The following is a 13,172-nucleotide window of genomic DNA, read 5'->3' as shown; positions in this document are numbered from 1 at the left end:
AAATTAATTATATTCTACGTGGTCAAGTACCGCGGGATTCGAATGAACGATCGGCATATTAGGTTCAAATCGAAGTTTGGACAGTCTTGATTAGACCAGTGTTATAAAAAATGTCTGTTTAGATTGATTAATCTTCTAATTAGTCGTTGACAATGACTAAATCATCATAAATTTTTATAATTAATCGATTAATTATTTTCAATTATAATTAATTCTTCTCGATTTAATCACTTCACAGTAACTTATCCGTCCGACAACTGTATTCCGATATTTACATTTACAACACTGGATCAGACTAACACCAATAAATTGGGATTTTTTTGATAAATCATAATTAAGAAAATATTTTTTACTGATCCAGCATGATTGTTTTTTTTTTTCAAAAACCAGAAGGACCGGAGGAGCCCTCCGGTCTTAAAATTTTCCTTTACTCAAGACCGGAGGAGCCCTCCGGTCTCCCAAAATTTTAATCGGTTTGGTCCATTACAATTGCATTACAATTCAGGTGTCACAGAAGATCCAAAAGTTTAAAACAAATCAAGACCGGATGGCCGGTCCGGTCTCTCCAAGAATTAATCAACCAAGACCGGATGGCCGGTCCGGTCTTAACTAATTTTTTTTTTTTTTTTGAAAATTATAGATTTTCTCAATTAACAAGATGGGGTGTATATCAAAATAGATTAATTTGAAAGCCGATCAGTCTTCCATCAAATAATTTAAATTTTTAACAGTGGACCTTAATAATTTTATGATGAATAATCATTCAAATTTCAAATTGACTCCAATTTGATATACATCATATCTAAATAAATGAGATGACATATACATTTTTTATTTATTTTGAGCAATATTTCTAAATATACTTACCATAAAAGTTGAATGTATCTAAATATTATTTTTGTTTAATGAAACATATGAGCAACTTGAAAACTTAGTATATTTATAAAATAAATTATTATCTTGCTGTCCAGTTAATTTTGATGATTATTATATCTGCTGGAAATTCGTGATTGCAGTTTAGAGTTAATAAACTTCTCTTTTTGAAGGCCAAGACTTATGATTAGATTAAAAATAGAAAAATATACTTATGATTATATTAAAAATAGAAAAATATTATTGCTCAAACAATGGTATATATAGAAAATCAATTACTAGCTATATAGTTGAAGTTTCATTTTATTCAATTCCAATGATAATAATTTTACTTCATATAGAAACTTTCATTAATTGATTTCAAATTTCTTTTTAAAAAGGGCAAAAATACCCTTTTGATTGATTGAAACATTAATTACAAAATCGTCACAAAACCAATAGATTTCAACTTAGCCATGCTAATTTATGTGCATATTTAATTTACATGCCATTTCGCCTAAACAGTTAATAACTTGGCATAAAATAAAAAATCTACCTCTGTCAAGAATTTTACAAAATTGGTGAGAATGGAACCTCCCGGTCTTGAAAAGAAAAAAAAGTGAAAAAAAGAAAAAAAAATGAGTCGCTACACAATCCGCCGCACCACATCAATCAAAAATGTGAGAAATTGTTAAGACCGGATGGCTCCTCCGGTCTTGAGGAAAAGCAAAATTTGAGACCGGAGGAGCCCTCCGGTCCTTCTGGTTTTTGAAAAAAAAAAAACAATCATGTTGGATCAGTAAAAATCATTTTCTTAATTATGATTTATCAAAAAAATTCAATAAATTGCGCCAATTGCTCAAATAGAAGGACCTGTAGTCGAACGAACGGTACGACTCTCCAGAAGATAACAATTAGAAGGACCTGGAGCAGCTCAATTGCTCAAATCAGCGAACAGCAGGGCCCCAACCCAAACTCTTCGTGACACGCATCCGACAATACACGTGTTGATATGTTACGTGGACGGGTGTGCTGCATGCAACACCAGCTTTAGACACGTTATCGATAAAGCTAGAAGGCGCCTAGCTAGTAGCAACAAACCTGTTATAAATACTTGAAATCGCGCTCCAAGTTTCTCGCGTTGCTTCTGAAAGCCGAAAAAGTTGGGGCTTCGTTTGGATGTTCGCCTAATTGGTGATACCTCTTAATCTTATCCCGTTATACTATGGGAAAAATCAAAAGGGAAGATGATGCGAACATAGATAGATAGATTCTGGTACCATGTATGCATGCAATGCAAGGATATATACATATATATATATGTCACAGAAGCGATGGCTTTTGGGTGTTGCTCATCCACTTGTTGACTTTGTTAGCTTCTAAAATAAATAGAGGTGGCAAACGGCACTTTGCTGCCTGAGTCTTTAATTTTTATTTTTGCGTGTGTTCTCTTCTCGTACGGTTGCAATCATATGAGATCTTTAATAAATACCGTCTGTGGATGAATCTCTTTTGTATTTTCTCTATATATTTTCAATTTTTCTTCAAAATCTTACATCTAAATTTCTTTATGCACTTGTTTTTGTCGGAATTTTTAGAAGAATTTTAAAAATGTTCAGGCAGCCAAACGTTTTGCGGCCCCAAAGACTGTGACGGTCTGCCTCTTTGGGTTTGCTAAACGGTCATCGATCTGTCTTTTGGGAACTGGACCCAACTCGATCGTAACTAGTTAGACGAGATGTTATTTCGGGAATCTCCGTACCAGATTTTTTCGGTCATAATACATTGCTAAAAAATTAATTCGTCAAAAGTTTCGAAGGGAAGAAGAAGAATTCCTTTACTTAGAAATATAAAACACTGGACAATATATCAATTCTCTTACTTCAAATATGTAAAAAATTCTCCTTGATCGAGACGAGGAATAAGAAGAGGATCGGAGCTCAACTGTTGGTTCCGTTCGTCAAATCAATTCACGAAGAGGATTAGTGAAAGGTTTACTCCGAGGCTATGTTATATAACATATATATAACATATGATACGGGTACGGGTATCGTATCGGACACGGTACGAATACGGCGATATGGTAATTTTTTTCAAAAATCAGGATATGATATGTTTATTATATATATTAATTTTTAATATTTTAATTATATTATTAATTCTTATTATATAAATTAAATAATAAAATATGAAATTATAGCTAAGTATACAATATATACGGTCCACAGTGGACCAGTCATATTCTACACATATCTAGACGTGTCTTAGACGTATCTCAGCGAGTCAATCCGTATCAGAGACCATATGATTGAACCAAACATGAAATACACTCATCAGCTCATCTCATCTCTTGGTTGAAGATGAATAACCAACTTCTCAAATTTACTTCTACAAAAAAAAAACGCACAGAAAACAGGAATGCATTGAATATTAATTTTACAAATAAAGAACCAACATCAGTATATAACTATACGAAGTAGATCAAAAAGCTGTTTAAATTCCAAATTATTCTTAATTAAATAGATTGACAAAACACTTGGATATGTAATCTGAGCCGAAATTTTTATTAATAACATTAAAAATGCTGATTAAACATCTTAATATGGTTTTAATCAAATTTCTACAAACCACATTTCCGCTGAATAATCTAGCGGAATTGGATTATGGAGTTGCAATTCCGCTGAACTATCCAACGGAATTGCAATTTTGCTGAATAATCCAGCAGAATTGGATTTAACTTCTGCAATTTTATTTAATTTGTTCGTAACTTTGTAATTTCGCTAGAGTAGCAACTCCGCTAGATTATTCAACGGATTTCGGCCAATTCAATTCCGTTGCATAATCCAGCAAAATTGGCCTAAAAATGTTGTTTAAAATTTTGATTAAAACAATAGTAATCTGTTTAATTTGATTTTTTTATATATTATTAATAAAAATTTCGGTGATAAGAGTGCAAGTATACAACAAACAAATGAGAAAATTTTGAGAAATTAGATACTTAAAAAAAATACGCAAAGAGAAAAAGACCGAAATTTTTATTTATCATAATAATAATAAAAAAAATACTCTTATTTGGGAGAATTTCATATCTACAATGCTGCAGATTGGCTTGGCGGCCCTTCAAAAATCCCAAAACTGCACTGTAATATTAAATATATTTAGGTTTTGAGGGGCCTACAAACCAATCTACGGCTCTTCAAAAATGAAACTGCAGATTGACTTAGCGGCCCGGATAGATGTGGAATTTTTCATATTTTGAGGTGTTTTTTTTTAATGGATATAAATAAAAATTTCGGAGAAAAAGATGAACACCGGCCAAAATAGATGTCAACAGAGTAAGCGTCTCATTACAAAGTTTTTTCTAACATTAGATTCGTTGCCGACGAACTCCCGAATTCGGTCAAAGTCAATACGAAGTTTCTTTGCTGGTGTCTACAACTCTCTCTGCTCGAGAGATGGGAAGATGAAAAAAAAATACTAAGTAAAAAAATATATATATGTACATATTTTATTTGTTTAAAGAAATATATGTACATTCTTAGAAAAACAACCCCCGATTGAGCATAGAGACATCTAAAAAAAGTTAAATAATTTAAAGGAACTTCAGAGGAGATTCAATTCTCAAAGACAAAATAGAAAATATTAATAAGGATTACATAATCAGTTTTTTTTTTATTTAATAGTAAAAGATAATATTTGTCATGTGAAAGTTTCAGATTTATTGTGAATATTAAATTAATAAGAATTATAGAATAAAGAAAGTTACAAGGAACCTTCGAGAACAGGTAACGTTAAGTCTATGCAAATTAAGATTTCAATATTCACCAAGCAAGCAATACGGACATTTGCATTAATTTTTAGATACAAAAAATAATAATGTTCGTTAATTCCTTTCGCATTAAGCATTCAAAGAAAAGAAAATTTTTCTGTACTACTTTTACAAGTTATAACAGGTGGCCTATTTTAAGTCAAACTTTCCTATTTTCCAAACCGCTCTAAAAATTATTCTGCTGTCGGGTTAGCTTCAACTGCCAGCTCACGCAGCTGATAAAAAATTGCTGTTATCATTTATATGTCTCCTATAATATAACAGGTTTGTTAAAAGGTACACGTGACCTCTGGAAATAGTTCACTATACATCTGTCTACACATATATGCCGCAAAAATAACCCGACTTCCACGCGGCTTGCTGGAAGCTATTAACTATTTGTTTATATTCTTTTCCAAATTTGCTGTTGTCTTTTATATGGCTTCTAGAACATAACAAGTTAGTTGAAATGTTGAATGGTAAACGTAACCTTCGAAACACGTATGACCACACAGGTCTGCCGCAAAGATAACCCGACTTCCACGCGGCTTGCTTGAAGATGTTTGTTTTATATTTATCTCGAGGTGTCTCTCAAGTTTCTGTTCTTCGTTCATCGGATTCCTTTTCCTCGATTCGAAACCCTAGAAGACAGACAGGCGATTCGTTCGTTCGTTGTTATCGCATCTATTAGAAAGGATTGATTGTTCTTCCCCTAAGTTGTCTTCTATCCGTAGCCATGAATCCAGAATAGTAAGAAATTATTTCTCTTAGATCTCCTCCTGTTTTCCCCTTTTAAGTTTGATCTTTTAGGAATACGAAATCGGTGTTGAGTAGTTGGTTTTTGATTCAGCCGTGAGTTCCTTTGATCAATCTCGTTAGATCTGGAATGTGTTGTTTGAAAAAATGATCCGGATCGCTTTATTATATAATTGATCGAGATCTCACTACTCTTTTGTATTCACCAAAGCCTTATGAGGCTAAATTTTTTTAGATGTTTACGATGCTTGAGAGATGGAATTCATCTTTGATTAATTTTTGGCATTTTTCATTGTTAAAATTGTTTCCGTGGGCATATATTTCCCCCAGTAAGTCTGATCTCCGGTGGACTCATTGTTCAAATTTGTTAAAATTAGGCAGTTGATGCGTATAAATTCTATAGAAGGGTCACGGTCATGACTTTGGTTCCTTTTGAAATGTAGTAGCATTCCTTTTGTTTGGCATTGAAGAGATGCATCTGAAGTATTATCTGCTTTTGTTTTGTATTTAAATGCTTTTAGTCAATTTATGGGCTCGTTTCATGTCATAAATTAATCAAAACGGGCTGATGCCCTAAAAATATCATCTGATACTTGATCAAAGATTTATTTATGCATGTTCTATATAATTCATCATTTTTTGTGCAAATAATGCAGCTGAAATGCATTTCTATAGATGTTTTAAGTAATTTAGTGCGGATTCCATGTCATAACATCACCAAAATAAACAGTTATTTTTCAAATATTAACTAATTCGTGCAAAATAATTTTTGAGGTAATTATGAATGATTCACCAATTTTTGCTCAGAGAAAAGCTGCTGGAAAATTGTTCAATACTTCTCGAGTTCTGATAGGAGCTATTATGGCTGAGTTATCTTACTTTTGAATGTTTGTACATAACTCTCATGTATAATTTTATGACACACATGAATGGCAATTTTCACAATTCCATGATTATCATCCTATAACATTTGATACTCACTAAGTAGCTGGAAAATTCAAAAATTTACTTAACAGCCATAGTCTTTGTCATGCTCTTATACAAAAATGTAAGTATGCAGGAGAAAGCGTTTAATACTCAGTGTAACAATAAGATCACCTTAGTACCCTGTTACTAATAAGACAGTTGAGTTTCTCTGTTCTTTGTAAGTGTTTTGCCTAAATTAGGTGATAGTAATTTAATGTAGCGTGCATGCCATCTTAGCTTCAGATAATTCCCCAAGCATCAGTTGTACATGGTTTCTGTTACTGCATTATGTATTCTTACTATGTTATGTTTTCCACGTATTTTGTTTCAAATGTACTGTTGGGTAATATTGATTTATATGTAACCTGGCAGTGACTACCTCTTCAAGCTCTTGCTCATTGGAGATTCAGGTGTCGGCAAGTCATGCCTTCTTTTGAGATTTGCGGTACTTTTCCTATTTGACATCTGATATCAAGTTATAATTCGAGAAGATTAGGTCTAACGTTATTTTAATTTAATATCCAGGATGACTCATACTTGGAGAGCTACATCAGTACCATTGGTGTTGACTTTGTAAGTTTAACACTTGTGCATACTAATTCAATTCTCTCATCGAAGTCCTTGTGACTAAGTACTTTCACTATGTGTTTCCTTGTAGAAAATACGTACAGTGGAGCAGGATGGGAAAACAATTAAGCTTCAAATTGTAAGTTTATTTTTTTTATTTCTATCAAGGTACAGGAGAAACTTGTATTTGTGCATTTTGGGATGTTTGGTGCTTGAATGCTTGTTACATTCACCATCATTTCATAAGGAATCTCATGCCTTGTTGTTTTCTTGAATAAAGAAGTAATTCACAGAAGTTAAAAGATATACCTGTGCTCTTAATAATTTTTAGTGTTTAATAAGAAGACACTGCAAAATGTATTGACTATTTGGTTGCACTTAGGAACAAACACCTGGGTATATTTTTTTTTTTCACTATCCCAGTTAAAAAATGATCCATTTGAGCAGATTCAATGCTGAGTTTTTTTCTTTGATAGGTTTAATTCTTGTTTACCCTTTTGTCAAAAGTATTATTCCATTCAAAATTTGTAAATATAAAATGCCTATGTCCTTGAAGAACATTGGAATTATTATATACATTCCTAGATTGCATGTCATCTGTTAAGCTTCCTTCTTCAGTTCTTTTGAGAGATGATCAAACTACCTGTAATCGCGTTTTTTCTCTTAGAGGATCATGTGTACTATTAAAAGAACTAAGGTGAGAGTTAGCAATAATGATATTCTTCCTATGTTTTAAGGAGACCTGAAGTGTTTCTCATCCACAGGGTATATTAATATTATGAGGTTTTGCAGGGGAATATACTTGAAAGTAACCTTGTTACATCAAGATGTATTGCTACATATTGCTAGAGAAATTAATTTTTCTTATTTTTAAAGTGGGACACAGCAGGCCAAGAGCGCTTCAGGACTATAACCAGTAGTTACTATCGTGGCGCACATGGCATCATTGTTAGTTCCTTCCCAACAAAATTTCTATCAAGGCACATTATTTTTATGCCAATTAAAATTGTGCTAATCAAAATCTTTTTGCTGGCAGATTGTATATGATGTAACTGATCAGGAGAGCTTCAATAATGTCAAGCAATGGCTGAATGAGATTGACCGTTACGCCAGTGACAATGTCAACAAGCTTCTTGTTGGTAACAAGTGTGATCTCACTGCTAACAAGGTTGTGTCTTATGAAACTGCTAAGGTGAGCCTCAAGCTTTATTTTGCCCCAAATTTTAAATTGGAGTGAGGCTAAGATACTACGCATAGCGCATATTGGTCCGTACTATGAATCAATATCTCTATTTTTAAATGTCCAAACAATTGATCTGAATCATTCAACATGATCTCCATATGAAAATGTACTTGTAGATCAAACTTTACAATTTTCGAATTGTATTACTATCTCTTTGTATAGGTAGAAATTCACTTGATCTAAAGATTTCTGGACCATTCAAAAGTAGTGATTTTCTACCTATCTAAACAAAGAGTTAAAAAATTCTAAAAGATGTCAAATTTAATCTGCAAGTACATTTTTGTATGGAAATCATGTTGAACGGATCAGAACGACTATTTGAACTTTGAAAACAGAACTATTGATTTGTAGTATGGATCAATATACGCCAGGGTTCTAAATAGCATTACTATAGCATTTTCGGACCATATAAAAGCTATGCATTATAGCGGCGCAATAGTGGGCATAACGCTGTTTTTTTTAACAATCCGCTATGACGCAATAAAAACTATTTAAACCTTTGATCTACGCAATGCATAGTACCATAGCCTCACTCTTTTAAATTGCATTAATATGGGCTCCTGTTCTAAAATGGTTACTGATATAAATGTATCAGTGCTAGTGAAAATGATATATGTTGTATGACACACTGGTCTGTATATTTTGGTTATGATGGTACAAGTTGTTATGATGATTTATCATTAAAACATTTATTTTGTGTGCTGATTGGATTACTGATATCACGTGTTGTGTAGGCATTTGCTGACGAGATGGGTATTCCATTCATGGAGACTAGTGCAAAGAATGCCACTAATGTTGAACAAGCCTTCATGGCTATGGCATCTTCTATAAAGAGCAGGTATGCACATCTACTCTATGCTATAGATTTTTTTTCCTTGGAATAGAGTCAATGTAAAACAGAAAAAGTAAAATATATTCCCAGGATAAATATATTGTAAAACAGAAAAAGTAAACTATGAAAACGTAGTCTTTGTTCTCCAACAGTAACCAAGTGCGAAAGAAATATCCTGAGGGCTAAACTTATATGATTTCTTTACAATCTCAAGTTCGTTCAAAAGTTTTGATTATCCTTTTATGAGGGGCTGCATCTTTTATGGTACAAATTGAAGTATCTTACCTGGGTCGGGCTCAGGTCAACTATTGCCAGCCCATTATGAAAACCAACTCAGATCAACTGTTGTTGTGTCAAACATCATATTAAACTGAAATAAATAATTAATTAATTATAGGATGGCCAGCCAACCGGCGATGAACAGTGCAAGGCCACCAACAGTACAGATCAAGGGACAGCCTGTCAACCAAAACTCGTCCTGCTGCTCATCTTAGTTTACATTTCATCTTTTGTTTGCTATGCAAACATATGTAATCTTAAATCTCTCCTGCTCACCCTGTTACTGCTTTGTGCAAAAAATATTACATTTACTAGGCCTCTGTGATGCTTTTGTTGTTACATGTCTTGTCTTGTGCTATACTATTCATCATCTATCCTGTTCTCCACTTCTGTCTCTAGTATTGCTACGCCCACCAACGATCCACGAATTATTGGCCATTATTTTATTCAATTTTTAAACTTGCTGTGGCGTTTTCATATATAAATAATCACTTTTGCCTTAACTGGCGTCTGCATTTCCGATACCAATATCCTCCCATAAAAAATCGGTACATCATTACTAAAAGGACACTTCGCGAACATAGGAATGTCATATTAGGCAGCCTTAACATGATGTTTTCATTTCAACTTACTAAATTTTTGGATGGTTAAGCATGATATATTCAATTTTTGTTACAAGGATAGGTACGAGTTAATTTTCATTGATAGAGGGATTTAGTGTCAAAGGTTTTTGTGTGAATTGATGCAAGTGAAGTTAATTTTCAAATAACTTTTAGTGCCAAAATTAATCTTATACTTACATTGCCGTAATTTTTAAAAATACCATATTCTAAAAAAAAATAAACTAAATAACCACGTTTTCTGAAAAATTCAAATTTTGACATGGCCGCATCCCCTAGATGCGGCCCTCAAAAAAGTGGCCGCACTTACAGTCGTGCCAAAATTTAAATTTTTCAGAAAATGTGATTATTTGGTTTTTTTTTTGGATATGTATATTTAAAAATTTCAGCTTACATTGCTACGTGTCCACCAAAGTTATATCATTGGGAGGATTCCAAGCATCTTTAGGTTCAATTTCATCTCTAAATGCTGAACTCAAAGCTGTCCAACTCGGGCTCCAAATGGCATGGGAAAAAGGGTTTGGCAAGATGATTGTGGAGACTGATTCTGCAGAAATTTTTCAGCTTTTACAAAGTGAAAGAGAAGAAACTGAAAACAGCACTTTGGAGCAAATGCGGGTGCTGCTAGCCAAAGATTGGGAGGTGAAGATCATGCGAACCGAGAGAAAATGGAATGGTTGTGCTGATCTATTAGCAAAAAATGCACTTTCAAGTGGCATTATTTTTAAATCCTTAAGTTTTATTCCTCATTTTATAAATAATTTGTATTGTGCGGATGTATTAGGTGCAAGTTGTAACAATTTGTTTAATTATGCTTAATAAAATGGGAGGTATATTTCTCTGATGGCTATGCCGAAGGAGGAATATGCTTTATTCCCATGTTTGATCAAAAAAAAAAAAGTTATATCATTGGGAGTTTGTTTTGGTATATGCACCAAGAGCTATACGGATCTAATGACAATTAAGATAAAATAAAAAAATTATAATTTCTTAAATGCATGAAAATTTAATCATGGATTTAGCGCAGTGACACAACCCCCGTCTCTCAATTGAAAGATGCTGGAGTTACTAGCCTACTGGGACCCTTCAATTAAAAAAAATATATGGAAATTGTGATGATATAAAGCAAATTGTTCTAGAGAAAATTATAAATGCTACTCCAATTAGGTTTTATCCTATAATCATTGTAGACTCAGTATTCGATATTTATTAGTCGAATTCATTGAAAATCTCAAGTATGGAGCAAGCCAAGTTTAGTTCTAAGTTCAAGTTCTTGTAATATCTTTTCACAAAGAGGAGGTAAACGCTAGTTGGACTATGTCATTTTCTCATTTGTACTTCCCTTTGTTTTTATAATATTTTATGAGTGAGTCTATGGTACTATGCATATTACGATTTGGTCCGTAATACGGCTTAATATTTGACTTTTCAAAATCCTAACGGTCGATCCGAATCGTTCATCTTGTTCTCCATATTAATATGTGTTTGGAGACCAAATTTTACATTTTTTGAATTTTTTTTACTATTTTTTTAGATTTATTGAAAATCACTGTTTTTGGATGGTCCAGAATTTTCAGATCAAGTGATTTTCTAAATATCTAAAAAAATAGTAAAAAAATTTCAAAATATGTAAAATTTGGTCTCCAAACACATATTAATATGGAGAACAAGATGAACGGTTTGGATTGACCATTAGGATTTTGAAAAGTCGAATATTGAGCCGTATTATGGACCAACCCGTGATATGCGTACCATAGACTCACTCATATTTTATTGGTAGATATATTTTCACATAAAATTCTTTTGCAAATGGAAGTTGCGAAATAAATCAATTTTGAACACTTAAAACATGAATTGTATGGTGTTAAGCTTGTTGTTGTTGGTTAGTCGTTGATTAGGAGTAGTCAATGATTACTATGGTCTAATTATGTTGAAGGAAATTAGATCGGTTTACTGATTTGAAAATCTTGATAACTAAAGTTAAATTCATTTAAAATTCGAAAAATTTAGTAATTGCACCAAATTTGATGCAATTTTACCAGTGGTTCAGATTAAAATCTAATTACTAGTATGTTATATTTTGGATTGCTTTTTTCTATGAACTAAGGTTCACTGAACATGTCAATTCCCCAATATCTTATGTAATGGTTGAGTAAATCGCGTTGACTGTTGAGGTCATCGACTTTTAAAACTATTCAGATTAAGGACGGAATCATGTGCGGTGAATGGAGGTTAATTGATCCTTATTAATTTTCAATTCTTTAGTATTTTTATATGATTTTTTGTATATTTTAGAGTAGAATGTTGTGGCTACTGTAAGATTGACTTTGTATTCAGAATAAAAAAAAATTTATACAATTGACTTTCAAAGGTATAGGAGGAAGAAACATAATGTTTATTTCCTCTTTCTCTCGTCATCTGATCACTGAAATACTAAAATAAATGTTAATTAACTATGACTAATATTTGTTAAATAACAATTATCTGTTACTCAATCATAGTAAAATTTTGACTTGTCATGAATTGCGATTATTATTTTCAGGGAGGATTTTATGTATATCTTTCAAAACTTATAAAATTATATATTCCTCCCACCAAAATCTATAGTTACGTATCTACCATCTTAAGTTCTATTTACTTACATATTTATCCATTATAATTTAAATATATATATTCAAAATTTATTATGTTTAAGATTACGAAAACTACAATCAACGAAGGATTAATTAAAACTGAACTCATTTTATGTGTACACTTCTTCATATTTATGTAATTTTTTTTTTTTCAAAAAAACCACTCTTAGTATCCTCCCATCTAGATCTCAAAGGTTCTTTCTTCTCGAACACCATCTCCAACAAGCGTGATTGGAATGGCATTGGAGAGGCTTAGAAGTGATCAAAAAAAGAGGTTTTAGTGCAGATGTAACATGCATGATTGGAATAGCACAAGAAAGTTGCAAATGATCATGAGAGGTTTTGGCACAAATCTAACACACGTGATTGGAAATATGGAACAGTGCTCGATAGGATTAGTTGCTATTAGAATGAGAGCTTCAACACACGTGGAAGGGGAAGAGGCACAATTTTAGATTTTTTTTTACATAGAACAAATAGATTGATTTTAAATCACCAAGCAACTATCACATTTAATTTCTGAAAAACACCTCCACCGAGGCACTGCCTCGGTGGAAGAATGGAAGACACTTAGAAATTATGGTATAATTAATAAATGTCATTTTCATCCTTCTAC

General features: G+C 32.6%; 1 protein-coding gene across 1 annotated transcript; it reads left to right on the top strand.

The window, feature by feature from the left end:
• The first annotated feature begins 5,157 nt into the window (after positions 1 to 5,157).
• LOC144557885 (GTP-binding protein YPTM2) lies at positions 5,158 to 9,642 on the top strand. The gene is made up of 8 exons (XM_078306516.1): positions 5,158 to 5,410; positions 6,755 to 6,827; positions 6,908 to 6,955; positions 7,041 to 7,088; positions 7,826 to 7,897; positions 7,986 to 8,141; positions 8,927 to 9,030; positions 9,422 to 9,642. Exons 1-8 carry the CDS (start codon positions 5,397 to 5,399, stop codon positions 9,516 to 9,518), a joined length of 612 nt encoding a protein of 203 aa, XP_078162642.1. The 5' UTR covers positions 5,158 to 5,396; the 3' UTR covers positions 9,519 to 9,642.
• Positions 9,643 to 13,172: the final 3,530 nt, after the last annotated feature.

The sequence above is a fragment of the Carex rostrata genome, chromosome 8 (genome assembly GCF_964058835.1).
Source record: "Carex rostrata chromosome 8, lpCarRost1.2, whole genome shotgun sequence".
NCBI lineage: Eukaryota > Viridiplantae > Streptophyta > Magnoliopsida > Poales > Cyperaceae > Carex > Carex rostrata.
This window is presented reverse-complemented; position numbering and strand designations above follow the sequence as displayed.